Raw genomic sequence first — 27,358 nt, 5'->3', positions numbered from 1 at the left:
ATATGGGGTAAAAAACTCAAAAACTCAAAAGCATAATAAATCATACTACAATGTAAAGCCTATTTCTTATCAGTCACTCTAATAGTCTAACATTTGTAACAAGCTTTATACAAAATCTCAGCAAATCTTACAATTTGTATACATTAAAATGTGTACAAAATGTAAATTTTTGACATAGAAAATGTGTCAGCTAAATTTGTAAACCTCCCTCTCCATCTGTCTTGGAACATGTAGTTCTTCGCAGATGGAACTACATATGAACTACACATCCCTACACCCGCGTTAGTTACCATAGCAGCGAGAGTTTAATTTGTGTTCCGCCATGGCTAGCAGTCCGTCTAGAGTTTTCGCTGCTTTATTACCCACCGCGGGAGATATTTACCGGGACGAAAACGAACCAGGGATGGGGGGACACACGGTTACTGTTCAGCGAACCCAGAACAGCGCGCGGGAGGTCCAGGTGACTGGGAGCGCAGAGGCCTCGTGCCCAGCCGACCGCGCTACTGTTTCCGTTAGTTTCAGAAACAGCAAGGAGTCGGTGAACGACGTCACCAACAGCATCTCAAGGAGAGTAGAGTACATTCTACAGACCCTGAGACAACACCATGTCAAGGTAACTTAGAGTTCATACAACCATAGATATCCTATTAAATGACTAGATGGGCTATGTCATAAAGCCTTTAAAGTTCCAGAATGGCTTTGAAAATGGCAGCCATATTGTTCAGGGTCAAATTCAAACCAGTAATTGGAATGAATGGCAGTAGAGACGTAATCCTTATTATACTTATGCAGGGAAATAAAAGTAAGGCATGTGATTTATCAGAAATTGTGTAATAGAATTGTCAACCTAAAATAGTCATACAATTATAAATACAGTTTATAAGTGTTTTATACAAATGTTCTGTATAAATAGCCTCTAAAATATGTAAACAGACCATAAATGTATACATTTTAGTTCTTGGAAAGCTGTGAGTGCTATTGTATGATACAAGTATTTGATACAAGTACTTGTTGCATTTACAACTTGTCTAAGTTCTATAATCAACTTATTTCCTCCAGTGTATGTATGGGTGTGGATTGACTGCAGTGTTTGAATGGAATATTGGCATATTGGCAGTTCATTTGAAAAATAAATCCATGGACTCATTCCTCTAAAACTGGCTGCCTAGCTAGCTAACAAACTTACAGTGCAGATAAATTCTTCAAATTCATTATTTTACACAATATCTTATCACAGCACTAGCAAACCAGGGTTGACCAACTCAATGTTTTTTTTGTTTGGACCCCGGCAGCAGCTAATTGGGTATCCTAATAAATACAAAACAATGACCAAAATGTCTGACCTTTATCCCATCATATGAAGGATCATGTCTATTCTAGTATTATAATTCCTAATTATATTAGTTCAAATAACTTTTAATATAGATATATTGGCATATAGGCCTAAAACAATTCAATAGGATATCTATTGCTATTGGTTGCATAGGTAATTTCATATCCCAGCTGTGTAATTCACTATTTCAACTCCAGGACTCCAGTACCCCCAAAAGCACAATTGTTTTTGTAGCCCCGGACAAGCACACCTGATTCAACTTGTCAACTAATCATCAAGCCCTCAATGAGTTGAATCGTCTGCGGATACAACTCAAATGTGTGCTGGATTGTTGGGGGTACTGGAGGAGTGGAGGTGGGCAACTGGTGTAATGCAATGTCAGTGACATTGACAGACAGACAGACACAGGGTAAACATACAGTCAGCACACTGACTGACTGACACAGCTGTCTAATCACTATAAAGTAGGATGTTTGAAGATTTCTCTCCTCCCTCCTCTCCACTCTTCTTCTCCTCCTCTCACCCTGCAGGGGGAAGAGTTGACAGTGACGAGACACATCTACAGAGCTGATGACCTGTACCACATGGAGGCTCTGGTAGGTTCCCTGTGCTGAAATCCCTAAACTTGTATGTACAGACTGAAGTAGGCCATGCATTAACATGGGAAAGGAATGGAGAATTATATTCTAGTCCATGTCTACTGTGAGAAGTCCAGCAGATAGCTGCACATGATTGATACTCACCCTGCACTAACATAAATAACATGTGCATATCTACTGCTGCTAAGCTTCCCAGTAAAGCAATAAAAACAAGTAAGCATCCCAGAAGAAAAGTGCTCAAAAAATAGCCCACGTTAACATATGTAACTTAAGAAACAAGGTTCATGAAATCAGTGGTGGAAAAAGTAACCAATTGTCATACTTGAGTAAACGTAAAGATACCTTAATAGAAAATGACTCAAGTAGTGAGTCACCCAGTAAAATACTACTTGAGTAGAAGTCTAAAATTATTTGGTTTTAAATATACTTAAGTATCAAAAGTACATGTAATTGCTAAAATATACTTTATCAAAAGTAAGAGTATAAATAATTTCAAATTCCTTATATAAAGCAAACCAGATGGCATCATTTTTTATTTTTTTTACAGATAGCCAGGGGCATGCTCCAACACTCAGACATCATTTACAAACAAAGTATGTTTTTAGTGAGTCTGCCAGATCAGAGGCAGTAGGGATGACCAGGGATATGCTCGTTCTCTTGATAAATGTGTGAATTAGGCAATTTTCCTGTCCTGCTTAGCATTCAAAATTCAATGAGTACTTTTGGGTGTCAGGGAAAATTTATGGAGTAAAAAGTACATCATTTTCTTTAGGAATGTAGTGAAGTAAAAGTAATCAAAAATATAAAAAGTAAAGTACAGATACCCCCCAAAAACTACTTAAGTAGTAGTTTCAAGTATGTTTACTTAAGTACTTTAAACCACTGCATGAAATCAATAATTTGCTAGTAACAGATGACATTCATATTCTGACTATCTCTGAAACTCACTTAGATAATACCTTTGATGATACAGTGGTAGCAATACATTTACAGAAAAGATAGGGGCGGCAGGTAACCTAGTAGTTAGAGCGTTGGGTCAGTAACCAAAAGGTTGCTAGATCGAATCCCTGAGCTGACAAGGTAAAAATATGTTGTTCTGCCACTGAACGAGGCAGTTAACCCACTGTTCCTAGGCCATCGTTGTAAATAAGAATTTGTTCTTGCCTAGTTAAATAAAGGTTAAATAGAAATGCCAATGGTGTTGCTGTTTATATTCAGAACCACATTCCTGTAAAGATTAGAGAGGATCTCATGTTAAATACTGTTGAAGTAATATGTACAAATTAAATGTGTCTTCCGCATTTAACCCAACCCCTCAATCAGAGGTGCAGGGGGCTGTCTTAATCGACATTCCCGTCATCGGCGCCCGGGGAACAGTGGGATAACTGCCTTGCACATGATGGCAGATTTATACCTTGTCAGCTCGGGGATTCAATCCAGCAACCTTTTGGACCAACATTCTAACCACTAGGCTACCTGCTGACCCATGGATAACATGTGTGAAATGCTTGATAATGTATGTGATCAACAGAGAGGTATATTTTCTGGGTGATTTAAACATTGACTGGCTTTCATTAAGCGGCCCACTCAAAAAAAAGCTTCAAACTGTAACCAGTGCCTGCAACCTGGTTCAGGTTATCAGTCACCCAACCTACTAGGGTAGTTACAAAACAGCACAGGAATTAAATCATCAAATTTATGTATTTATCACATCTTTACTAATGCTGCAGAAATTTGCTTGAAAGCAGTATCCAGATCCTTCGGATGTAGTGATCACAATATCGTAGTCATATCTAGGAAAACCAAAGTTACAAAGGCTTGGCCTAATATAGTGTATAAGAGGTCATACAATATGTTTTGTTGTGATTCCTATGTTGTTGATGTAAATAATATGTTGGTCTGTGGTGTGTAATCAGGAATAAACAGACACAGCACTTGACACATTTATGAAATTGCTTATTCCAGTTACTAATAAGCATGCAGCCATTAAGAAAATGACTGTTAAACTTAAATCCCCATGGATTGATGAGGAATTGAAAAATTGTATGGTTGAGAGAGATGAGGCAAAATGAATGGCAAATAAGTCTGGCTGCACAACAGATTTGCAAAGGTATTGCAAATTGAGAATCATGTGACTAAACTGAATAAAAATAAGAAACTACACTATGAAACAAAGATGAATGACAAAGAATGATAGTATAAAGCTTTGGTGCACCTTAAATGAAATTTGGGGAAAATAGCAAACTCAGCTCCATCATTCATTGAGTCAGATGGCTCATTAATCACAACACGAACTGATATTGCCAACTACTTTAATGATTTTTTCATTGGCAAGATTAGCAAACTTAGGCATAACATGGCAGCAACAAATGCTGACACTACACATCCAAGTATAACTGACCAAATTATGAAAGACAAGCATTGTAATTTTGCATTCTGTAAAGTTAGTGTGGAAGAAGTGAAAAAAAATTGTCTATCAACAATGACAAGCCACCGGGGTCTGACAACTTGGATGTAAAATTACTGAGGATAATAGCGGACGATATTGCCACTTCTATTTGCCACATCTTCAATTTAAGCCTACTAGAAAGTGTGTGCCCTCAGGCTTGGAAGGAAGCAAAAGTCATTCCCCTACCTGAGAATAGTAAAGCCCACTTTACTGACTCAAATAGCTGACCAATCAGCCTGACCAATCCTTAGTAAACTTTTGGAAAAAATTGTGTTTGACCAGATACAATGCTATTTTACAGTAAACAAATTGACCACAAACTTTCAGCATGCTTATAGGGAAGGACATTCAACAAGCACAGCACTTACACAAATTACTGATTGGCTGAGAGAATATAATAATAAAGACTTCAGTGCGGCTTTTGACATTATCGATCATAGTCTGCTGCTGGAAGAAAAACTGCTATATTGTGGATAAAGAGTTACCTATCTAACAGAACACAGAGGGTGTTCTTTAATGGAAACCTCTCCAACATAATCTGGGTAGAATCAGGAATTCTACAGGGCAGCTGTCTAGGCCCATAACTTTTTTAAATCTTTACTAATGACATGCCACTTAAAGCCAGTGTGTCTATGTGTCTATGGGGCGGCAGGGTAGCCTAGCGGTTAGAGCGTTGGGCTAGTAACCGAAAGGTTGCAAGTTCAAATCCCCGAGCTGACAAGGTACAAATCTGTCGTTCTGCCCCTGAACAAGGCAGTTAACCCACTGTTCCTAGGCCGTCATTGAAAAATAAGAGTTTGTTCTTAACTGACTTGCCTAGTTAAATAAAGGTTAAATGTAAGTCGCTCTGGGTAAGAGCGTCTGCTAAATGACTTAAATGTATGCGGATGACTCAACACTATACGTCAGCTACTATGCCAAGAGTGTGCAAAGTGGTCATCAAGGCAAAGGGTGGCTACTTTGAAGAATCTCAAATATATTTAGATTTGTTTAACACTTTTTTGGTTACTACATGATTCCATAGTTTTGATATCTTCACTATTAATTCTACAATGTAGAAAATAGTAAAAAATTAAGAAAAACCCTTGAATGAGTAGGTGTGTCCAAACGTTTCACTGGTACTGTACTTAAATGTTTTTTTCCATATCCCAACTCCCCCTGAGAATGGGGCCAGGGTCAGCCATTATCAGCGGTGACCTTGGCGCAGTTTGTGATAAGTGCCTTGCTCAAGGGCACAACAACATTTACCTTATCGGCTCGGATTCGAACTAGCGACCTTTCGGTTACTAGCCTAACAATCTTACCGCTGTGGGTGTGTGTTTTTACAGGTGATGGTGGTGTTCTCAGATTTTGGTCAGATGGAGAGAGTGTGTATTGTTCTGTTGGAGAAGCTGGATAAGAGTGTGTGTGTCAGCACACCTCACTTCTACCACAGTGAAGAGTGTCTCAGCCTATTGAGGTAGCACACACACACACACACACACACACACGTACACACACACACTATACTATCATAATAATGTGTGTGTGTGTGTCCAGGCGGAGCGTGTGTGTAGCAGCAGTAGAGAATGCTCGTCTGAAGGCGTCTGAGATTAGCAGCATGCTGGGACAGACTCTGGGGCACCCCCTACTGGTCAGAGAGGAAGAGGCCACGGAGAGAGATGGGGGGAGAGAAGGAGGAGAGGGGAGGGTGGGGGAGGGGGTACACAGGCCTAGCATCAGTGCGACCTCTCGTGTGTTTGTCACCTTTAACCTCCGACACAAAGACAGAACCAGGAAGAAGATTTGAAGACTACATTACCCATCTACCCCGTCAGCAAAGTGCAAACACACACTCCCTCACAATCACACTGTAGATATGAAGACAAAGACGAGGATGGACAGTCATTGTTTTGTTTAGAATAATATTTATTCAAGCCTTTCCTCAAAGCTTCTGTCCATAAACATGAATGTCAATAAATTATGTAAATGTGGCTGTTCTTGATTCAAGTTTGAGGTCTTTATGATATTCTGTCTTTAATTTTGTTCTGATATGAAATACTGTATGACATCTTCAGTGATGTAGTGGTTAAAACAGTAGGTGGGTAAACGCTGATCACCGTTTGCAGCTAATAAAATAATGCTTCCTATATTTTCAATGCATTTTTCTGCAATAGGTGGCTAAATGCGTAAAAGCCTTTTCCCCTCCACTAAATCACTGTGTGAAATTAAATTGATCTTGTTGTGGGGGAACAGAGAGAGGAGCTGTCCTTTTCTTTACATCTACCGTCCAGTTAGGTGTCCCACTGACACACACACACACACTCTTGTGGTCCCTGTCTGTCAGTCTTCAGGGAAGATCTCTTGGAGCCAGGGCTGCATGATGAACCGCTCTCCATCAAAGTGTGTGAAGTACTGTTCTAGGGTGGGGATCTCCGGCTGGAACACACACACTCGGAGGTTCAGTTAGGGTTAGGTGTGTATACGTATGTTTGAGTGTGTCAGTTTGCCTTCAGAAAATATTAAACCCCCTTGACTTTTTCCACATTTTGTGTTAGACTGAATTTAAAATGGATTCATTTGAGATTGTGTCACTAATCTAGAGGAAAACCTGGTAGCACAGGCAAAATCCTAGAGGAAAACCTGGTTCAGTCTGCTTTCCAACAGACACTGGAAGACAAATTCACCTTTCAGCAGGACAATAACCTAGGCCAAATCTCTACTGGAGTTGCTTACCAAGACGACATTGAATGTTCCTGAGTGGCCTAGTTACAGTTGACTTAAATTGGTTTGAAAATCTATGGCAGGACCAATTTGACAGAGCTTGAAGAATTTTTTAAAGAATGATTGGCAAATATTGTTTAATCCAGGTGTGCAAAGAAATTAAGATATTTACCCAAAAAGACTCACAGCTGTAATTGCCGCCAAAGGTGTTTAACGTGTATTGACTCAGGGGGTTGAATACTTATCTAATCAAGATATGAGTGTTTTATTTTTCATACTTTTTTTCAATTTTTTTCACTTTGATAAGAGTATTTTGTGTAGACCGTTGACAAAAAATGACAACTAAATTCATTTTAATTCCACTTTGTAATGCAACAAAATGTGGAAAAAGTAAATGGGGTTGAATGCACAGTGAGAGTGTGTGTGTGTGTGTTCGTTCGTGTGTGTGTTCGTTCGTGTTCCTACCCTGGTTCCAGTGACCCGTTCCAGCCTGGTCTGAGGCAGGTATCCCACTAGGAAAGAGGAGGGGCCAGGACCGCTGAATAACACCTTATAGTGGGGGGTATTCTCTGCGGTAACCTACACACACAAAGTGAGAGGTGAAGGTCATAAATTCAAGCTAGAATCCTTAAATTGTTTAACTGCCACTTCCGTTAGTGATATTACAGTACAACAACGATGTCCCTCGGACATCATTGCACACACGATAGAACAGCAGCATGTAGGACCTATTGCAATTGTCATTACCTTGACGCTCCCCAGCTCTGTTTCATCAACAAAACAAAAACGACGGTGGGGCGGACAGTGCCACCGTTTTTCCCTACTCTGGATTCCATCTTTAAAGAGCAACTGCCCCTAAAAACCAACTTCTCCTTTTGAAAACAGCCCATGTGGCATCGATATGAGTCAAACATTTATTCTAGTGTCAAAATTCACTACAAAGTGTAAATCGGATAATTTGTCATAAAAGTCACTCTCGTCCAAAACTGAGTTTTGTAAGTAAATTCATCACGACTTACTTGAGGATTTGGTAATGCATTACTTATGTAACGGATGTGAAATGGCTAGCTAGTTAGCGGTGGTGCGCGCTAATAGCGTTTCAATCGGTTACGTCACTCGCTTTGAGACCTTGAAGTAGGGATTCCCCTTGCTCTGCAAGGGCCGCGGCTTTTGTGGTGCGATGGGTAACGTTGCTTCGTGGGTGACTGTTGTTGATGTGTGCAGAGGGTCCCTGGTTCGCGCCTGGGTCGAAGGGACGGACTAAAGTTAAACTGTTACACTTACATGCCCACTTTTGCGAATTATACAATTGCCCAGTGACAACACGTTTGTAGTCCGCCCCCAGCTGCCATGTTGTGAAGTCTCCATATGGGTGCAACACACACACGTCACCCGGCAAATAGGTGGTAAAATGGGCTTCCATAAAGTTGGCACAAACTTACAATGCATTTCAACAATATTGCCAGATGACCAGGAATGGATTACATCAGACAGGTTCACGTCTGTGATTGGTGTTGGTGAGTATGTTAGCTAAGTGGACGGTTCGGACTTATATGTGGACAACTACAAATACCTAGGTGTCTGGTTAGACTGTAAACTCTCCTTCCAGACTCACATTAAGCATCTCTAATCCAAAATTAAAATCGGCTTCCTACAAGGCATCCTTCACTCATGCTGCCAAACATACCCTTGTAAAACTGACCATCCTACCGATCCTCGACTTCGGTGATGTCATTTACAAAATAGCCTCCAACACTCTACTCAACAAATTGGATGCAGTCTATCACAGTGCCATCCGTTTTGTCACCAAAGCCCCATATACTACCCACCATTGCGACCTGTACGCTCTCGTTGGCTGGCCCTCGCTTCATATTCGTCGCCAAACCCACTAGCTCCAGGTCATTTACAAGTCTCTGCTAGGTAAAGCCCCGCCTTATCTCAGCTCACTGGTCACCATAGCAGCACCCATCCGTAGCACGCGCTCCAGCAGGTATATCTCACTGGTCACCCCCAAAGCCAATTCCTCTTTTGGCAGCCTTTCCTTCCAGTTCTCTGCTGCCAATGGCTGTAACGAACTGCAAAAATCACTGAAGCTGGAGACTCATATCTCCCTCACTAACTTAAAGCACCAGCTGTCAGAGCAGCTCACAGATCACTGCACCTGTACATAGCCCATCTGTAAATAGCCTATCCCCATACTGTATTTATTATTTATCTTCCTCCTTTGCACCTCAGTATCTCTACTAGAGGTCGACCGATTATGATTTTTCAATACCGATTATTGGAGGACCAAAAAAGCAGATACCGATTAATCGGCCAATTTTTTAAATGTATTTGTAATAATGACAATTACAACAATACTGAATGAACACTTACTTTAACTTAATATAATACATCAATAAAATCAATTTAGCCTCAAATAAATAATGAAACATGTTCAATTTGGTTTAAATAATGCAAAAACAAAGTGTTGGAGAAGAAAATGAAAGTGCAATATGTGCCATGTAAAAAAGCTAACGTTTAAGTTCCTTGCTCAGAACATGAGAACATATGAAAGCTGGTGGTTCCTTTTAACATGAGTCTTCAATATTCCCAGGTAAGAAGTTTTAGGTTGTAGTTGTTATAGGAATTATAGGACTATTTCTCTCTATACGATTTGTATTTCATATACCTTTGACTATTGGATGTTCTTATAGGCACTTTAGCATTGCCAGTGTAACAGTATAGCTTCCGTCCCTCTCCTCGCTCCTACCTGGGCTCGAACCAGCAACACATTGACAACAGCCACCCTCGAAGCAGCGTTACCCATGCAGAGCAAGGGGAACAACTACTCCAAGTCTCAGAGCGAGTGACGTTTGAAACGCTATTAGCGCGCACCCCGCTAACTAGCTAGCCATTTCACATCGGTTACACCAGCCTAATCTCAGGAGTTGATAGGCTTGAAGTCATAAACAGCGCAATAACTGCTGGCAAACGCACGAAAGTGCTGTTTGAATGAATGCTTACGAGCCTGCTGCTGCCTACCATCGCTCAGCCAGACTGCTCTATCAAACCATAGACTTAATTATAACATAATAACACACAGAAATACGAGCCTTTGGTCGAATCCGGAAACTATCATTTCGAAAACAAAACATTTTTTCTTTCAGTGAAATACGGAACCGTTCCGTATTTTATCTAACGGATGGCATCCCTAAGTCTAAATATTGCTGTTACATTGTACAACCTTCAATGTTATGTCATAATTATGTACAATTCTGGCAAATTAATTACAGCCTTTGTTAGGAATAAATGAACTTCACACAGTTCGCAATGAGCCAGGCTGCCCAAACTGCTGCATATACCCTGACTGCTTGCACGGAACGCAAGAGAAGTGACACAATTTCCCTAATTATAAGAAATTCATGTTAGCAGGCAATATTAACTAAATATGCAGGTTTAAAAATTGATTGAGTGTGTGTACAGGTGTCTTTTATACAGGTAACGAGTTCAAACAGGTGCAGTTAATACAGGCAATGAGTGGAGAACAGGAGGGCTTCTTAAAGAAAAACTAACAGGTCTGTGTGAGCCAGAATTCTTACTGGTTGGTAGGTGATCAAATACTTATGTCATGCAATAAAATGCAAATTAATTACTTAAAAATCATACAATGTGATTTTCTGGATTTTTGTTTTAGAGTCTCTCACAGTTGGTGTACCTATGATAAAAAATTACAGACCTCTACATGCTTTGTAAGTAGGAAAACCTGCAAAATCGGCAGTGTATCAAATACTTGTTCTCCCCACTGTATATACTTGTGTATTGATTTTAAAGAAAGGCATTGATGTTTATGGTTAGGTACATTGGTGCAACGACAGTGCTTTTTTCGCAAATGCGCTTGTTAAATCATCACCGTTTGTCGAAGTAGGCGCATTGATTATATGCAACGCAGGACAAGCTAGTTAACCTAGTAATATCATCAACCATGTGTAGTTAACTAGTGATTATGTTAAGATGGATTGTTTTTTATAAGATACGTTTAATGCTAGCTAGCAACTTACCTTGGCTTCTTGCTGCCCTCGCGTAACAGGTAGTCAGCCTGCCACGCAGGCTCCTTGTGGAGTGCAATGTAAGGCTTGTGGTTAGAGCGTTGGACTAGTAACCGGGAGATTGCAAAAACGAATCCCAGAGCTGACAAGGTAAAAAATCTGTCGTTCTGCCCCTGAACAAGGCAGTTAACCCACCGTTCCTAGGCCGTCATTGAAAATAAGAATGTGTTCTTAACTGACTTGCCTAGTTAAATAAAGGCGTAAAAAAATATATACATATAAAAAAATATATATATAATTACAAAAATAAAAAATATGAAAAATAAAAAAATATAAAAATAGGCAAATCGTACAGATTCCAAAAATACAGATTACCGATTGTTATGAAAACTTGAAATCGGCCCTAATTAAATCGGCCATTCCAATTAATCGGTCGACCTCTAATCTCTACTTGCACATTCATCTTCTGCACATCAATCCCTCCAGTGTTTAATTTGTATATTGTAATTACACCAGTTGGTCAGCGCATGCTCGGAGTACACGTCCTGGTACTCCGCCTGGCTCTGCGGCCTTGTGAATGTTGACCTGTTTTAAAGGTTTTACTCACGTTGGCTGCGTGAGTAGCCTTTAGCTACGTGCGAATGTTGGGTTTTCAATGGTTTCTTTATTTTTACTAATTTCTACATGGTTGAAGACATAAAAACTATGAAAAAAAATCACTCATGGAATCATGTATTAACCCCAAAAAGTTTTAAACAAATCAAAATATATTTTAGATTCTTCAAAGTAGCCACCATTTGCCTTTGACAGCTTTGCACGCTCTTGGCATGGAACATTCATGTCTATTTTGTGATGTCATTAAAAATGTTACATTAACATAACGAAAACATTAACTTGAGGAGATTTTACACTGTATATATATATCATGTTTACATCCTTCACGTGGTGTAGAAAATATCAAGGATGAAGAGAATGTTTGAAGATTGGGTTGTGATTTTATTTCTCTAACGAGATCATAGTAATTAGGATACTTTTCCTCATAACTTTTCCTCGTAACTCTCCTTTATGCACATCACTCTGGGGACTTCCTGCAGGTAACCATGACATCCACCAATCACCCCCGTAACTTAATCATTAGTGGTACTGAGAGTTCCTCTAATTTCTTTGATGCTGTATGAAGGCATTGTGCCATAGGATATTTGACACATAGAGAGGATGATAACCTGCTGCTGTCTATTGGTTAGAAAGATGGTTCTATACTGAATGTGTGTGACAATCATTGCTAAACAATATGATTAGTGAAGGTAAGGGATAAAGTGAGAACCTATAGAAGGATAGCTCTCCTCGAGGTGGGTTGGGCATGACATGACAGCAGGCTGTTCAATACTGAGCCATGCTGACTGACAAGTGGTATTGATTGGTACAGGGCAATTTCATTTATTTGACTAAATGACTATCCATAGTTGCCTCTTGATACAGCTACGGCAGTCTTAAAATGGACTGTTACTTTGAAAGCAACTTTAAGAAGTTAAAAAACATTTGAACTCCAATTGAACTCTGACATTTCCTGACATCTTACTTTCTTCTCTCTCACTCTAGTTATTCTCAGGAGACAGGTCAGTGTGTGTAGAGGGAACACGTTTGACCAGGTGGAGTCAGACTTCTACTTCATCGCCCTGGACCACTATACCAACAAGGCAGAGGACGCCAAGTTAGGACCAATGAGTCACCAGCTTATTTTATGCCTTACACAGTTCCGCACATATCACTCCACCTTCCTCAAACTCCAGTGCCCTACTTTTGTTTACCATTTTACCAATGTCTATGGATTGTACAAGGATTTGAAGTTGGGACATTGACTCCATACTAAATCTAATTCCATCTCCTATACTGTTCTGGCCTCTCTATAGATTATGCTGATGCCCCGTTGTAAGAACCTGGAGAGCTCCACTGGTTCTGAGGGAGGTGACGTGGCCACAAACAGTGCCTGGGACACCTTCCAACGCTACTGCTGTCTGGAGAACAGCCAGAAGGTGGTCAAGACATCTGCTGCAACTTCATCTTTAGTGTGTCAGCTCTGCTGCACCTGGGAGCTATGGCACCGTTTTCCCAACAGTCATGTATGCTTAAACATACTTGTGTGCTCATTTATGTGTTTAAAGAGTCAATCAGTAGTTTAAACAACAACAACAAAGTGGATCTCCCAGCCATGTTTCAGTAAAAAGCTGCGGGATGGGGCTGTAGAAATGTAACCACCCTCTCTAATTCATAGACAGAGCTATGGATGCAAGAACTGACCATCACGCATCCTTCAATAGATGTATTTATTTTTGTTGGAGGAGACGACCCAAGGTTCCTCGCCTTGGACCTCCTCCAAAGGATTTTGAGAAGGATGCGAGGGGTTAAGGAGAGATGAATTGGGACAGAGCTCACTTATTCTGTTTGCACTGATATCTTTGTTCTACTTGTGCCGTTTCCACAGATGGCCCTTGCTTGCTGATAACATCTGATCCGACTCTCCCTGCGATTTGACTCCTGCATTACTAACTTTATTCAATAAAACTTCCATTGCCAAATTTAAATGAGATTGGGTGGGAACTACCATTGTAATTTATAGACAATCAGACAATTAAAAATCGGTTTTCCTCAGTGCAATGTTTGGTGAATGCATGGTGTCGTTTTGTCCTCAGTCCTCCTTTGAATGCTGCGTGTACTGATTCAGTTCTAAAACAACCTTCATCAAGTCCATCCTCAACTCCATAACTTCAACGGATTGTCCGGTCTGCTGAGGGTCATTGGCTGCCACCTGCCCTCCATAGAGGTTCTGCACGACTCCAGGGCAAGGAAGAGATCGCCCCCGACCCCTTCTACTCTCTCTTCCAAAGACTCCGCTCTGGCAAACGTTTCAGGTTAATCACGACCAAAACCCTGCCACCTTGAACAGTTTCTTCCCCCCGTGCCGTGGCCCTCACCAACCCGCCAGCTCGGCCACGATGATACTCTCATCCATGGACTTCGCACTATTCATCCACAGACTACGCACAATCATCCCTGAACTGCACATCTCTTACATGCATCATTTATAATGTAGCTTATAAATGTTCATATAAGCTACATTTGCGCGTGTGGATCTGTGGAAATTCTGCATCTATCTGTAGCAGATTCTGCCCTTTGTCTTGTTCTGCGCTCTCTCCCAGGACCCGTCCTCTGCTCGCTCGACCACATCTCTCTCCACTCAGTGTTTGCTTACGCAATGATGCTTCATCTTCGCCATCTCGTACATGTTCAACTTTTTAATTGGATTTGACAACATACACCTGGTGGGTGATAGAGGACAACAATGTTAAGCTTGAGTGGACAAGTGACAGCATGGAATTTAAGTAAGGAGATGGACAGGTGAGAGCAGGAGAAGAGAGAATCTCCACTTAGGAACAATGTGTACACCCTGTGCCACCACCGTGACGACCAGATGACTGAGAAAACGTAGTCAGATTAAGAGAGCTGCTCTTTGGGGCGATCCATGTCTCCGTCAGGGCCAAAAAGTAAAGGGACTGAAGGGCAGCATAGGCTGAAATGAACTCTGCGTTCCTGACCACAGATCAGCAGTTCCAAACAACGCCAGAGACCAGGAATTTCACGTGGTTTGTGCGCACAGGGTACACTAAATTAGAATGGTTGCAGTCAAAGGGTGGAGAGCGTCTGTAAAGCCTACAGGGAGAGGAGCGAACTGGGATATGAAAGTTTCCAAAGCTACAAAAGAGTGAAATGAGAGAATCTGAAAACAACTAGGTAAAAATACTCAATTAAGAGAGTGGTGTGGAGCCTTGCCCTCTTTCCTTCCTCGAATATATTTCTTTAATTTTAGATTTGTGTAATTCTTGAGAATTTTGATACTACTGCACTGTCGGAGCTAGGAACACAAGCATTTCGCTACACCCGCAATAACATCTGCTAAATATGTGTATGTGACCAATAAAATTAGACTTGATTTAACACAGAACAGTCCGTTTTGGCAATAGCCTTAGTTGAGATGAATCCGCCGCTTACAGCTGCTGAGAAAACAGGAGAGACTGATGTACTAATGGCCTTGCAAAAGGTGAAGAGCACACCTCCCGGTACTAATTGCTGATTGCCTAGGTTGATATGTCAATCATCTGTAAGTTAACAGCAGTCAGCAGTTTGCACATCAAGTAGGCAGCACTTAATGTAGACAGCCCTAGCTAGCAAAGATACATTACTAAACAGATAGACAAAATTATACTTACCACTCCTGGAGATATCAGGAGTCTTTTTTAAATTTGAACCTTACTTTACCAGGTAAGTTAACTGAGCACACATTCTCATTTATAGCAACGAGGGAATAGTTACAGGGGAGAGGAAGGGGGATGAATGAGCCAGTTGGAAGCTGGGGATGATTAGGTGGCCATGATGGTATGAGGGCCAGATTGGGAATTTAGCCAGGACACCGGGGTCACCACCCCTACTTTTACGATAAGTGCCATGGGATCTTTAGTGACCACAGAGTCTAGACATCCGTTTAACGTCCCATCCGTTAGACGGCACCCTGTGAGTTGAGAGGTTGGAAATCATTGCTCTACGTCCTTTCCAACCACTACGCGCTCACAGGAAAAAACAAACAAAAAAACTGCCACTCCAAATTCACTCCAATCATTAAAAATCACAATTTAACCAACACCCATCTATTTTTCTGACTACATGGACCTACCATTTGGTTTTAAAGTATTGAAACCAAACCATATGAAAAGTATTTTAATAAAAACATGACTAAGGTGCTCATCATTTCAAATAGGCTACATGTCATATTAATATAGCCTATTTTATAGATAATAGAACAAACAAAAATGATTTTCAGTTTATAAATATTTTGCTACAATGACACAGTTATCTACGCAGCTCGTTCCTTTCTTTTAGCATGTGCACGTAGTAAGTACACCATTATGCTTTCGGGATACGTGTCTTTTCAGATTCCAAAATGATTCTTTAGGTTGTGGACACTACATCACTGTACTCCCTCCTTTGCTCTTCATCTTTGTAAGTCACCTTGATTTTGCACCTGTGCATTTTATCAGTTTCTTTATGAAAATATTTAGCAAACTCTATGACAGTAACTAAAGCAAGGGGCTATTATCAGCACACGGCCTACGAAAGCATGCGGGGCCTGGCATTCCCTGATCTCGTGAAGTGAGCGCTACTGGAGCGGGTGAGAAGGCTGATGCTCCAGCCTTTGGGGATCACGCTCAGCTCTCCAGCTCCGCTCACATGGTCTACACAGGGCAATGTCCCCAATTACTGCCCTGGGATATTTTTGGGGAGACCAGAGAAAAGAGTGCCTCTTACTAGCCCTCCAACACCATCTGGTATCCCATTCAGGGACCAACCAGGACCAACCCTGCTTAGCTTCAGAGACAAGCTAGCAGTAGGGTGCAGGGTGGTATGTTGCTGGCTATAGAATGATAAGTATAGTCAGATAAACTGATACCTGACACGGACATGTTAGCGTGGTGGGAAGATCATGACCCAAGAGGGTACCATGAACCAAGAGGTTGTGAGTACAAATTCCAGGTGAGGACATTCTGCTCAACCTTAGTAATGCCTGTGTACTAAAACATCAGTCTTAAAGCCTAGGCATTAGGTTCAAAATTGTCAAAGAAACTAACTCAGAAAAGTGTGTGCGCGCATTAATAAGAGGCCTGTTATAACAGTTCTGTGTATGTAGAATGACCCCATGATGTCTGGGCACTCAGCCAATACTTGACAGAAACTAACTGGTTCCTCTTAAGTTAACTGGAGTCAGAGTAAAGGTTAAATCCTGCACACCAATGATAAAGCTATTGTTCTGTCTGGAGCCTGTTTCTGGGCCAAAGATGCATGTTTTGTGTGTGACCAGTACGACCATACATGACCTGGGTCGACAGTCAAAGGCACTTGAGCTACTGTTAGAGGAAGTATGACTGGAGTGACTTCCTGTCATTCTGGCCCCTATTGTCCTCACTGAGTTGTGACAGACTGAGGCAACCTTTTCACACACACACAGTCACGTGTTTTGCAGATGCTTGCATGGGGTAGCTTGACTGTATAAATGATCCTGTACTCTTAGTACAGGAGGCTCTCACTCCATCTCACCTGCGTGGGTTGGGCGACCAGGCTCCACATTATAATACGTTTTTAATAAAAGTAATACCTTTTGATTTTGCCTCTTCTCGTTATTAGTTAAAAAAAGGTAGAATTTCCACCACAATGTTCAATAATAATTCCTTTACAAATGAACATGCACAATGCAATCATCTACAACTCTACGTCAAAGTGTCTTAAATATGTCAATTGGAAACACCATGCTAAAAGCACTGTGTGGGAGTATCCCTAATCTTGCCAACAGAAAAAAAGAGCCATGAATGGATTAATGGTTCACCAATCAGGGCCTTGATTGGCTCGGTAACAGTAACAAGGCACGATATGTAATGAAAACAAATTTGGTGGAGAAAGTTTCTGGAACCATCAAGTGACATCCTTGACAACCGATAAATAAAAGGTATTTTTGCAATGTTCCCAAGAAACGTGTCTAGAACATTAATGTCTTACATTCGGAGATCATGGTAACCACGTTCTGGGTAAGTTCTATTTGACGTGGGAATGGAAACATTCCTATGAAAATGTTAGCTAATGACCTAATGAGACTCTTAAAGGAACATTCCTCCTGGAAGGAGCTTTGAATTGGTCAGTATCCTACAGTGGTCTGCTTCTGCATCTTACAACTGCCTGTAGTTATTGTACTCTGCCTCCTGGACCCATGGGTTGAGGCACCCTGGCATATCCAGGATGGAGTGTCATGCACTCCACCCCTCCTGCCACCTGAATGCACCTGTCCATAACCTCTAATATATGACATAGATGGAAGGGACTTCATCACCCACTGGAGAGTTGAATATAGAACCTCACCCAGAGAGCTGTGCAGGTCAGTGTGTGGTTAAATAGACGTGAATGGGGAGTCCCATAGGGCGGCACACAATTGGCGCAGCGTCGTCCAGGTTTGGCCGGGGTAGGCCGTCATTGTAAATAAGAATTTGTTCTTAACCGACTTGCCTAGTTAAATAAAGGTGGAATGAATTAGAATGCCATTCTAGTTCTGGTTAGACTCTACACAAAACATATTTGCTAAGTGTAGACATACTGTCTTTATAAGCACATCAATATATTTACAAATGTTTTGTCTTTGTAACACGAACACACCCATAGATTTTTTGTTGATAAATGCATCTACGCTCAAGCTGGGCAATGTTTGTGCAATGCCATCATATAGCCTACCCCTGTAGGGATATTAGTAGTTTTGGGATTTCTCCCCCAGGAAAAATATCAGTTGATATAAGAGACAAAACTAGCCAGTTATAGAATATTGTGTTGTATGACAGCTGAGCTGACTGAAGACCACAGGCATTCAACTTGCAGTTGATATCGTTTCCATGGTAACATGTCTTTACATGACAAAACTTTGAAACTAAGTTTCAAGATACTTTCTTAGCAAGGTGTTGTAGAACGAGTCTCTTATGAAACACATTCCAGATCCTCGTTCTTGCTATCTTGGCATAACTTTGATTTGACAGAGAAATAGCTGCAGCTGGCTAGTCTATCTATCCCCAACCTATGCTAGCTAACTGCTGTCAGCATGGCTAAACACAAGGTCAGAGCAGGCTTTAGCCTACATAGAACTGAATTAGCTGACCATCGAGATGACGAGTCAGTCAGGAGGGGAGAAGTCCTCAACTTCAAAACTTATTTCCATAGCAAAGCTACCTCCTCATTTGGGTGCACCCTGCTCATCCACTCTGGGGGGGCTCGGAGCTCTGGGTCCCAGCTGACGATCACCCCGATCATGTGACCATTCCGCTCCATGACGACATCACCCACACGCAGGAAGACGAAGGGGGGGCGCGGCCTACGGACCGACCGGGAGGCTGGGGGGATAAAGAGAGGATATGTGGTAAAGTAAGAGAAGAAAAAAGGAGAGGAGAAAGGAGAGGTTCATACCAATCAGACCAGGCCAGTAACAGGAAGTAAACCAACCCAGACTGGTTCTGCAGGGTTTCTCCCCTTCATTCCTGACTGGCAGACACACCAAGAACAAACACACACACCTCCAAAGAAGCCCAGGTCGTTGTCTTGCAGCATGACCTCCAGAGCAGGAGACTCTCCAGGAACCTCTCCCTCCTCTTCCCCTGCCACCAGCACCCTGGGAGTTAGACAAACAGTGTTACCATGGCTGCTTCCAAAATGGCCGCTGGGGCCTGGGTCCGTCTGCAGGTAGTGGATACTATAAGTTGGTGTATAATGTAACAGAGTGTACATTCAGTATCACTTCGTCAAGGGAATAGTGTTCTTTCTAACAAAGATAATCTACATACATTTCAGGATGTTGTGTATCCCTGGTAATAATCAGAATTAATGTAAACACTACCGTTTTGAAAACATAACTTGTACCCCAAAAAATTGGTCTCTTGGCACAACTTTCCACGCATGGAAAGTTTTTTTTTTTTTTTTTTTTTTTAAACAGGCCCTGTTGTTAGCTCATATCCCGGCGATAATGCCTTGCATTACGCCTGGGAAGAAAACACTTTTATTTGCTCAACTTGCTATTGACTCAACTTACCAAGGTAAACACTGACTATATTAACCCACACAGCTACAATGATGCACTTTAATGCTAGTTTTAGGAACTCATATTGAAGCTTAGAGACCCCAACTAATGTATAGAATGATATACTTTGGTTTAGATACAAGCATCATGAAACCTCCGATATATTAATTCATTTTTTTACCTAACTTAGCACTTTTCCCACGTGTTTTTTTCCTTCAGACTCCATGAAATGATTACCTCTTCCTAAATATTTGGTGAAATTATGAATTGTGAGTAGGGTTTCCTAGAAACATGGGTGGCTCAACTTACCCCACTCACCCCTACAGTAGGGGGATCAAACTCAATTTCTGGACGACCGAGTGTCTGCTGGTTTCTGTTTTTTCCACTTTGTGTCCAATTAAGACCCAGACAAAATGGTCAGGGGAGGTCCTAACTAATCAATTACTTTAATTGATCAAATAAGTACAAGGGAGCAGTGAAAACCCACAGACGCACAGCCCTCCAGCAATTAGTTTGACACCTCTGCTATAAGGAGTAGTGCTGTAGAATTACTAGAGGTAAATGTGACGTACGTGATTCTATCCATAAGGTCTGCGATCCACTCTGTCCAGACAGTGGTGTTCAGGTAGGACTTCCTCCACTCACCCCACATACCCAACAACCTGGTCGAGACAGACACATTAATAACCCTAACCTGTTACCCCTAACCCTAGCCCCGAACTAACTCGGTCCAGATGGCAGTGTTCAGGTAGGACTTCAACTCAACCTAGATACCCTGGTAGAAACAGACATGCATTATAATAACCATAACCCTGACCTCTAACCCCTGATCACAGATACCCAGAAAATTGCAGTAAAAACAGAAACATTATTAACCGTAATCCCACACCCTGCAGTCAGATATTTCACTTATAATATTAGGAGAATAAAGGTCAAAGAAAAGCTCTCATATGCTATGCCATGTTTGTTGCTAGATTTAGAGAGATGGTGGCTCTCAGAATGGTGAGGCGTAGGGGTGTGCTTGCAGATGAATGAGTGCCATGCCATTAGGGGGTCTGAGCGGACCGTTACCGTTTGGTGGCGTGGTAGCGCTGCGCCACGGACGCTCCGGTCCACCGGGAGATGAGGTACTGGGCTGGTAGCGCGGAGAGCAGTAGGGTGAGCTGCAGGATGGTTGCCACCGTTAACTGGGGCATCACGACACCTGACCTTACCAGACAGAGCACAGGACAGAATTATCAGTAGGCTAAAACGGTTGGTGCCAGCAGGTAGGTATGCCTGCCGTAGGCTATATAAATAAATAAATAATTTGAGCATAAATTAAATTGAGATATATATATATATATATATATTCGGTTTTCTTTCATAAATAGCAACTGAACCAAGCAGGCCATGACTATGAAAATGGTGTATTCTGAAACAGGTGTGGATGTAAAATGGGTTTTTTTTTTTTTAAATGGGAGAAAAAAATCTAAATACAAGATTTCGGATTTAAATCTTCAATAGCCAATTTGACAGGCTGTTTGGCTCATCTCAGTGAGGAAGACCTTAGCAGATGTTTCTGATTAATAAACAATGTCATGCTGGTGGGTGGTAACTAGGCTTGGGCGGTATCCAGATTATCATACCAACCTTGTGCCATAGCGGGATTGTCGGTAATACCAGCACTGAACACAAGGGACGTTATTTTCTAACCCCCCCAGCCTCTAATACAAAGGTTAGCAATGCTATAAAGTGCATGTAATATCCCATAGAGAATGCTAACTAAATACTAATGAGCGCATTGCAAACATTTTATACAGTCTAACTATTTTCAGGACAGACAATCCAGCTCAGAAAGTTATACAAGTAACTTAGACAGCAAGGCTCCTGATCCAGGAGGGGATTCTCTGCTGTTACGAAACTAAGCTTGATTTTGGAACAAGCTTACCACTTAGCTAAATGCTACTAAATTAGCAAACCAAAATGCACAACTGCAGAGAATTTAGCACATTTTAGTAAGTTAACATTTATAAAGATATCTAGCTGGCAAACATTTACTTGCGAATTCCATACTGTAACTAGATCACCAGTCGTGTGTGCGCTGCACAACTGAGTGACTCACAAGGCGCCATTCTCTCGTCGTTGTGTGTTTGTAAACAAACATCACGTGACTTCAAAATGAAAAATTGTGACAAGAGAAATTAAGAACGAGATCTTTATCTCCTAACGTAATGCACGTTGACTGCAGGGATTTACTTAAGTAGCTACAAATATTCCCATTTATAAAAATAAAAAAATGCAACGAAATAGTTTAAGTGATATTGAAAGAACAACCCGTGGAAATGTCTAAATATACGGTATACCGCCCTGGCCTAGTGGTAACATTAAAATAAAACCCAGCCCTGAAACTAAAATAATTTGTATGTCATATAATAGGAAAAAACATCGCAGTCACATGGATTTGCATGAAGTGGGCAGTTCAGATTTATCATACTTTCATCAATAAGTCATCATTTTTGTCATTGTGCAATATCAGGGTAAGCTCTGGCAATCGTCTTTCAACTGGAAAAAGTTGATTCCTACTGATGTAAACAAACAAATGATATATTGTGAATCCATGACAGAATCCATGACAGACTATCCAGGTGAATCCAGCTACAACCCCTTATTGGTGTCACTTAAATACACTTCAAATTAGAGTAGATGAAGGGGAGGAGACAGGTAAAGAAGGATTTTGTATGTGTACCAGTCAGAGGGTGAATGTGCAAGTCAAAATCCTTAAGTGCCTTTGAACAGGGTCGGTAGTAAACAAAGTGTGCCATGACTATGAAAATGATATACACTGAGTATACTAAACATTAGGAACACTCAATACTAGGAAGGTGTTCCTAGTGTTTGATATACTCAGTGTATATCATTTTCATAGTCATGGCACACTTTGTTTACTACCGACCCTGTTCAAAGGCACTTAAGGATTTTGACTTGCACATTCACCCTCTGACTGGTACACATACAAAATCCTTCTTTACCTGTCTCCTCCCCTTCATCTACTCTAATTTGAAGTGTATTTAAGTGACACCAATAAGGGGTTGTAGCTGGATTCACCTGGATAGTCTGTCATGGATTCTATAGAAGAGCTATAGAAGATTTTTTATTGTTGTCTGTCCACCCCCGATTCAGAAGTCAACCATTTTCATAGTCATGGCAAACTTGGTTCAATAGCTATTGGCCAGAGAAAACCGAATATCCAATGTAAAACTAATTTGACTTCGGTGCATATGGTCCATTTGTATTAATTGATTACATTTTGTCATAGCTCAACTGCCATATGGAAACATAGTCCTATTCTATGCAATAACTTTTTACTGTTTATCCACCCAAATCAAATTGTACTGGTCACATTCACATGATTAGCAGATGCTTGTAAACCCATAACGCAGTCATGCATTTTTTCATTTGCAGAAGAAGGCACACACTTATGCTATGATGACACAAACCAACTGACAGCTTTCTAAACCTAGCAGACATATTGGAAACCTTATCTTACCGTGATTATAAGAAATCCCGAGTCAAATCAACTTTTAAACAACTATCTGTCTGACATCGTTCCTGAGGAAGGCGACTAGTAAAGTCAGTTGACAGCAGTTGTGCTGTGGTGTACGGAACAAGCCATGGCGCGAGGAGAAACAGCTCAGTGGTTTCGGTGTCCCTCGGTAGTTATATTTACATACATCTGTCCGGCAAGCGCACCTGCATATTTACATTGACAAAATTGTCAATATCGCGTGTCCAATCGCTGCAGTCCACGAAATACCGGCGCGCCTCGCCACGACAGGAATGCAGGAACCAATGGGACGCTCGAGGGAGGGGCGTTCCTGCAGACGCTGGAATGCCCACATGCAGGAACTTAGTATATATTATTTTATAAGTGAAACAGGAAGTCTGTCAGAAACTTGAGACATGCTACACAAGGCTACACTTCAAAATCATGGGCAAACTGTCAATCTTTTTGTTTGTTCTTTCATTTTACACCATTGTCAACGCAGGTAAAATGGACTACTAACTTAATCTCAAACTCATTTAATGACTTTTATGTCATAAAATGTTAACGGTCCATAACTGTGTATAACGTCACTCTTTTCTCAGGTTCAGGATCACATTCTCTGTGGGCACTTGCAACATACATAATCGGAGAGACACCTTTCCCTGAGTTTACGGTTGTGTTGATGTTGGATGACGTTCAAATAGGTTACTATGACTCCAACATTAAACAGTCTGTCTACAGGGGTTACCATATTACAGACAAAATGAATGACGAAGCTCAGGACGGAACTTATGTACTTGGAACTATGTACCACCACATGAAAGAGAGATCATTTCGCCTAAAGCACCACTTAAATCTTACGGAAGGTGTTCACGTTCAGCAAAGAATCGGTGGCTGTGAGATACTGCACAATGGTGAACCGGCCCTGATCATGACAAAGAACTCTTTTAATGCAATTTTTGCAGATTATGCGGTATATTACAACATGACACATTTTACATATGATTCTGGGAAACTACTACTAGGATATAATTGGATGAGGCAAGCAACTGAAAGAACACTTTATGCTAATGTTTGGCTTCCTATTTGCATCAACACACTGAAAAAATGCCTGAACAGAGAGAACTTTGTGATGCGGAGAGTGCCTCCCAGACTCAGGTTGATAAAGAAAGAGGTTTCTGGAGACCTCCAGGTGATCTGCCTGGCGTTTGGTTTCTACCCCCGCCACATCAACTTGACCCTGCTGAGAGACGGCCATCCAGTGGCAGAACAGGAGCTGACAGGGGGCGAGGTGCTGCCTAGTGGAGATGGGACCTACCAGCTGAGGAAGAGTATTTATGTCAGTACTGAGGAGCTAAGGGAGAGACACAACTACACCTGCACTGCCTCTCACCTCAGTCTGAACAACAAGCTGGATGTCAGTTGGGAGTCTGGGGCGGAGAGAGTTCACCTATTCATCCTCTCAGCTCCACTGGTGATGGCGCTGATTGTTATTCTATTCTGCATTTTAATTTGCCTCACAAGGAGGATACGCGCCGCTTCGTAGAATTTGTTGCAACTAGCCAGCGTTGATGCATTAGAGGCCGATGAAATGAACCTGTCATCAGATTCTGAGATCTAATATTTTTTGGGGACACTGATGCGACTTTGTCAATTCACAATGACACCTATGACTATGAGAGCAGACACAAAATGTGCCAATCATTATTTTATTATTGGTTGATTTCCCAACCTCAACCCAACAACAAACAACTAATAAAGGATCAGGTTGTGGAGACTGTTGACAATTACATATATCTGGGCATTGGTCCAGATTTGCATGTATATATTTTACATTAACAAAAGTAATCTTTTAATAATTATTTCAAATTATGACTTTATATTAATTACACAATACACTTTATATCTGTGTTGTATTTCCTGATATCCAGTATCTAAACCAGGAGACAGTGGCGTGTATTCATGGGTGCCAAGGGAAGCCAGGCTTCCCCAAAGACTTTACCAAGAAAAAATCATTCAATCATTTTATATTGAGTCTCTCTGTGTTTAATTTTTTTTTTTCAATTCTTAATTTGATGAATGTATTTCACCGGAGAAACCATCCGAGCGGGCAAAACAGCCCCTCTCTGTCTCTGTATGTGTAGCCCATCTATCTGATGCTGTCTGGTCAAAAAGAGTATAATATTGTTGCTGCCCATAACATTGAATGCAAGGGAAGCCAGCAAGTATTTGGCTTCCCTTGATTAAAAAAGTATAAAATAATAGCCAATCACTGTTGAGCGAAACTGAGCAAGCTCAACTGTGAAGGGTCCTGGCGCACCAAAAAAAAAGTGTCAAGGGAAGCCAGTCTGGATTTGGCTTCACACCAATCACATCACATCAAAAGCCAAACATCATGGACAGAAAAAACTTGAATTGTTGATTCTCGTTGTGTTGTTGTCCTCCGGTGGCTAGCTAGCTAAAATTGTCCCTTTCCTAAATTAGCCATGGATGGAGATAGGGATTTTGACTTGTGGTTTTATTTAATTCTCCGTACTGGCCAATGATTATAACGGCGATTTTTGATCCAACCATAAATTCATACATTGTGCCTGTTACCTGAGAGGATGGAAGTTCAATATGTAGCTAATGTTAACTAGCTGGCTCATCATCGTTGCCCATGAAAGGAAGATAGGCTAGCGAGTAAGCATTTTAGCCAGGTAGCCTAGGACAACAAAACTAAAAGTGTGTACTGTATGACAGAGTCATAGACCGTTTCAGGAACGGGAAAGACAGGAGGATGGCATTGGCGTTTCTCTACAAGTAGGGTGAGTTAACATGTTTTTTCTACACACAAATTAGTACATGAACAGCCACATCATATTTTGCTGATGTTGATTGGACTAAATTGTTTTTGGTATATTTTAGTTGTCTCTGTATTAGATTAAGCATAGGTGATTTGATGATGTTGAAATGGTGCTGGAATAGTATAGGCAGCTTCTGTTTAATGCGGTAGCCTAACTCTCCGTGGTTCTAGATCAATAGTTGTTTAGTAATCCAAAAATGTTGGAAACATTAACTTGCTTGTCCATGCTGTAGGTCATGTAACTAACTGTTTGTTACATGCAATATGCTTTGTGGACTTCACCGAACAGATGTTGCTCTCTGGTTTTCTGATGAAACAAATGTGTTGTTGAATTTATTCTGCCATTGTGTCTTCCTATTGTCTCGAAATTAGGCCTATATATCATGGTGGCAAGGCATATGAACTAACAGGTTATAGAGGGAACAACGCAATTATCACAACACATGGGTTGTAATATGGCTATTTTTTTCTGGCTTGGCTTCGGCAGTGATTTTACCCACACACCGGTACTGTAAGGAGAATCATGTGTATGAGGTCTGTTTATTATTGGAATGGCTTTACATTGTCTCCATGTTTTGTATTGTATGTGGTGTATGCAGTATGTTCATCCTGCACAATAATACCTTTATTACAGACAATGAAATGTAGCCTAATTGATTAATGTATTGATTATAACTTTAGTCCGTCCCCTCGCCCCGACCCGGGCGCGAACCAGGGACCTTCTGCACACATCAACAACAGTCACCCACGAAGCGTCGTTACCCATCGCACCACAAAAGCCGCGGCCCTTGCCACTACTTCAAGGTCTCAAAGCGAGTGACGTAACCGATTGAAACGCTATTAGCGCGCACCACAGCTAACTAGCTAGCCATTTCACATCCGTTACACCTATACCTCGATTGTAACTTGTAATATTCAACTGACAACTGAGAAGGCAATGCTGCAAAGGAGTGATTATTGGAAGAATCAAACCGCTCATGCAATGGGAACTGGAAGCATCGACTGCTAGAGGAGAGTGGATGATTGTAAGTGGAAACTTCAATGGAAGACTGTTGTGGAGTAGTGATGGGCATTCCGAGTCTTTTCGGTGAGCCGGATCTTTTGTCTCCATTCACCTAAAAGAGCGATTTATTTGGCTCCAAAACGGCTTTTCATTCAGTAGCTTAGTGCTTAAGAATTTATTTTAAAAATAGAATAAATCGAAAATGTCTAATGTAAAGGCTCA

At 41.2% G+C, this 27,358-nt stretch overlaps 3 protein-coding genes across 4 annotated transcripts; 2 read left to right on the top strand and 1 right to left on the bottom strand.

Moving 5' to 3' along the window:
* The first annotated feature begins 195 nt into the window (after positions 1–195).
* On the top strand, positions 196–6,926 carry irak1bp1 (interleukin-1 receptor-associated kinase 1 binding protein 1). Its single transcript, XM_039007118.1, has 4 exons — positions 196–613; positions 1,864–1,929; positions 5,710–5,840; positions 5,921–6,926. The coding sequence occupies exons 1-4, from the start codon at positions 323–325 to the stop codon at positions 6,168–6,170; spliced, it is 738 nt and encodes a 245-aa protein (XP_038863046.1). The 5' UTR covers positions 196–322; the 3' UTR covers positions 6,171–6,926.
* Positions 6,269–23,478, bottom strand: si:dkey-261l7.2. Of its 2 annotated transcripts, none has more exons than XM_039007138.1 (7): positions 23,292–23,478; positions 20,834–20,971; positions 20,335–20,424; positions 19,263–19,357; positions 18,922–19,082; positions 7,550–7,663; positions 6,269–6,799 (listed from the first exon to the last, which is right to left on the bottom strand). In XM_039007138.1, the coding sequence occupies exons 2-7, from the start codon at positions 20,956–20,958 to the stop codon at positions 6,704–6,706; spliced, it is 681 nt and encodes a 226-aa protein (XP_038863066.1). In that variant the 5' UTR covers positions 20,959–20,971; positions 23,292–23,478; the 3' UTR covers positions 6,269–6,703. The 2 variants fall into 2 exon arrangements, with proteins under 2 accessions (XP_038863066.1, XP_038863057.1); XM_039007129.1 differs by having other exon boundaries at positions 20,834–20,966; positions 23,292–23,477.
* Positions 23,479–23,653: 175 nt separating this feature from the next.
* LOC120058443 (major histocompatibility complex class I-related gene protein-like) lies at positions 23,654–25,063 on the top strand. The gene is made up of 2 exons (XM_039007105.1): positions 23,654–23,790; positions 23,891–25,063. The coding sequence occupies exons 1-2, from the start codon at positions 23,733–23,735 to the stop codon at positions 24,832–24,834; spliced, it is 1,002 nt and encodes a 333-aa protein (XP_038863033.1). The 5' UTR covers positions 23,654–23,732; the 3' UTR covers positions 24,835–25,063.
* The last annotated feature ends 2,295 nt before the right edge of the window (positions 25,064–27,358 follow it).

The sequence above is a fragment of the Salvelinus namaycush genome, chromosome 2, assembly GCF_016432855.1.
Source record: "Salvelinus namaycush isolate Seneca chromosome 2, SaNama_1.0, whole genome shotgun sequence".
Taxonomy (NCBI): Eukaryota; Metazoa; Chordata; class Actinopteri; order Salmoniformes; family Salmonidae; genus Salvelinus; species Salvelinus namaycush.
Note: the sequence above shows the minus strand (reverse complement) of the source record. Positions and strands in the feature narration are given on the sequence as shown.

Coding starts and splice junctions, on each gene's coding strand:
- si:dkey-261l7.2 (XM_039007138.1), bottom strand. CDS start 20,958: ATGCCCCAGTTAACGGTGGCAACCATCCTGCAGCTCACCCTACTGCTC. Junction 19,358..20,334: donor GACCTTATGGATAGAATCAC/GTACGTCACATT, acceptor TCTAACTCCCAG/GGTGCTGGTGGCAGGGGAAG. Junction 7,664..18,921: donor GGGTGCACCCAAATGAGGAG/GTAGCTTTGCTA, acceptor TTGTGTGTGTAG/GTTACCGCAGAGAATACCCC.
- LOC120058443 (XM_039007105.1), top strand. CDS start 23,733: ATGGGCAAACTGTCAATCTTTTTGTTTGTTCTTTCATTTTACACCATT. Junction 23,791..23,890: donor TTACACCATTGTCAACGCAG/GTAAAATGGACT, acceptor CTCTTTTCTCAG/GTTCAGGATCACATTCTCTG.
- irak1bp1 (XM_039007118.1), top strand. CDS start 323: ATGGCTAGCAGTCCGTCTAGAGTTTTCGCTGCTTTATTACCCACCGCG. Junction 614..1,863: donor TGAGACAACACCATGTCAAG/GTAACTTAGAGT, acceptor CTCACCCTGCAG/GGGGAAGAGTTGACAGTGAC. Junction 1,930..5,709: donor TGTACCACATGGAGGCTCTG/GTAGGTTCCCTG, acceptor GTGTTTTTACAG/GTGATGGTGGTGTTCTCAGA.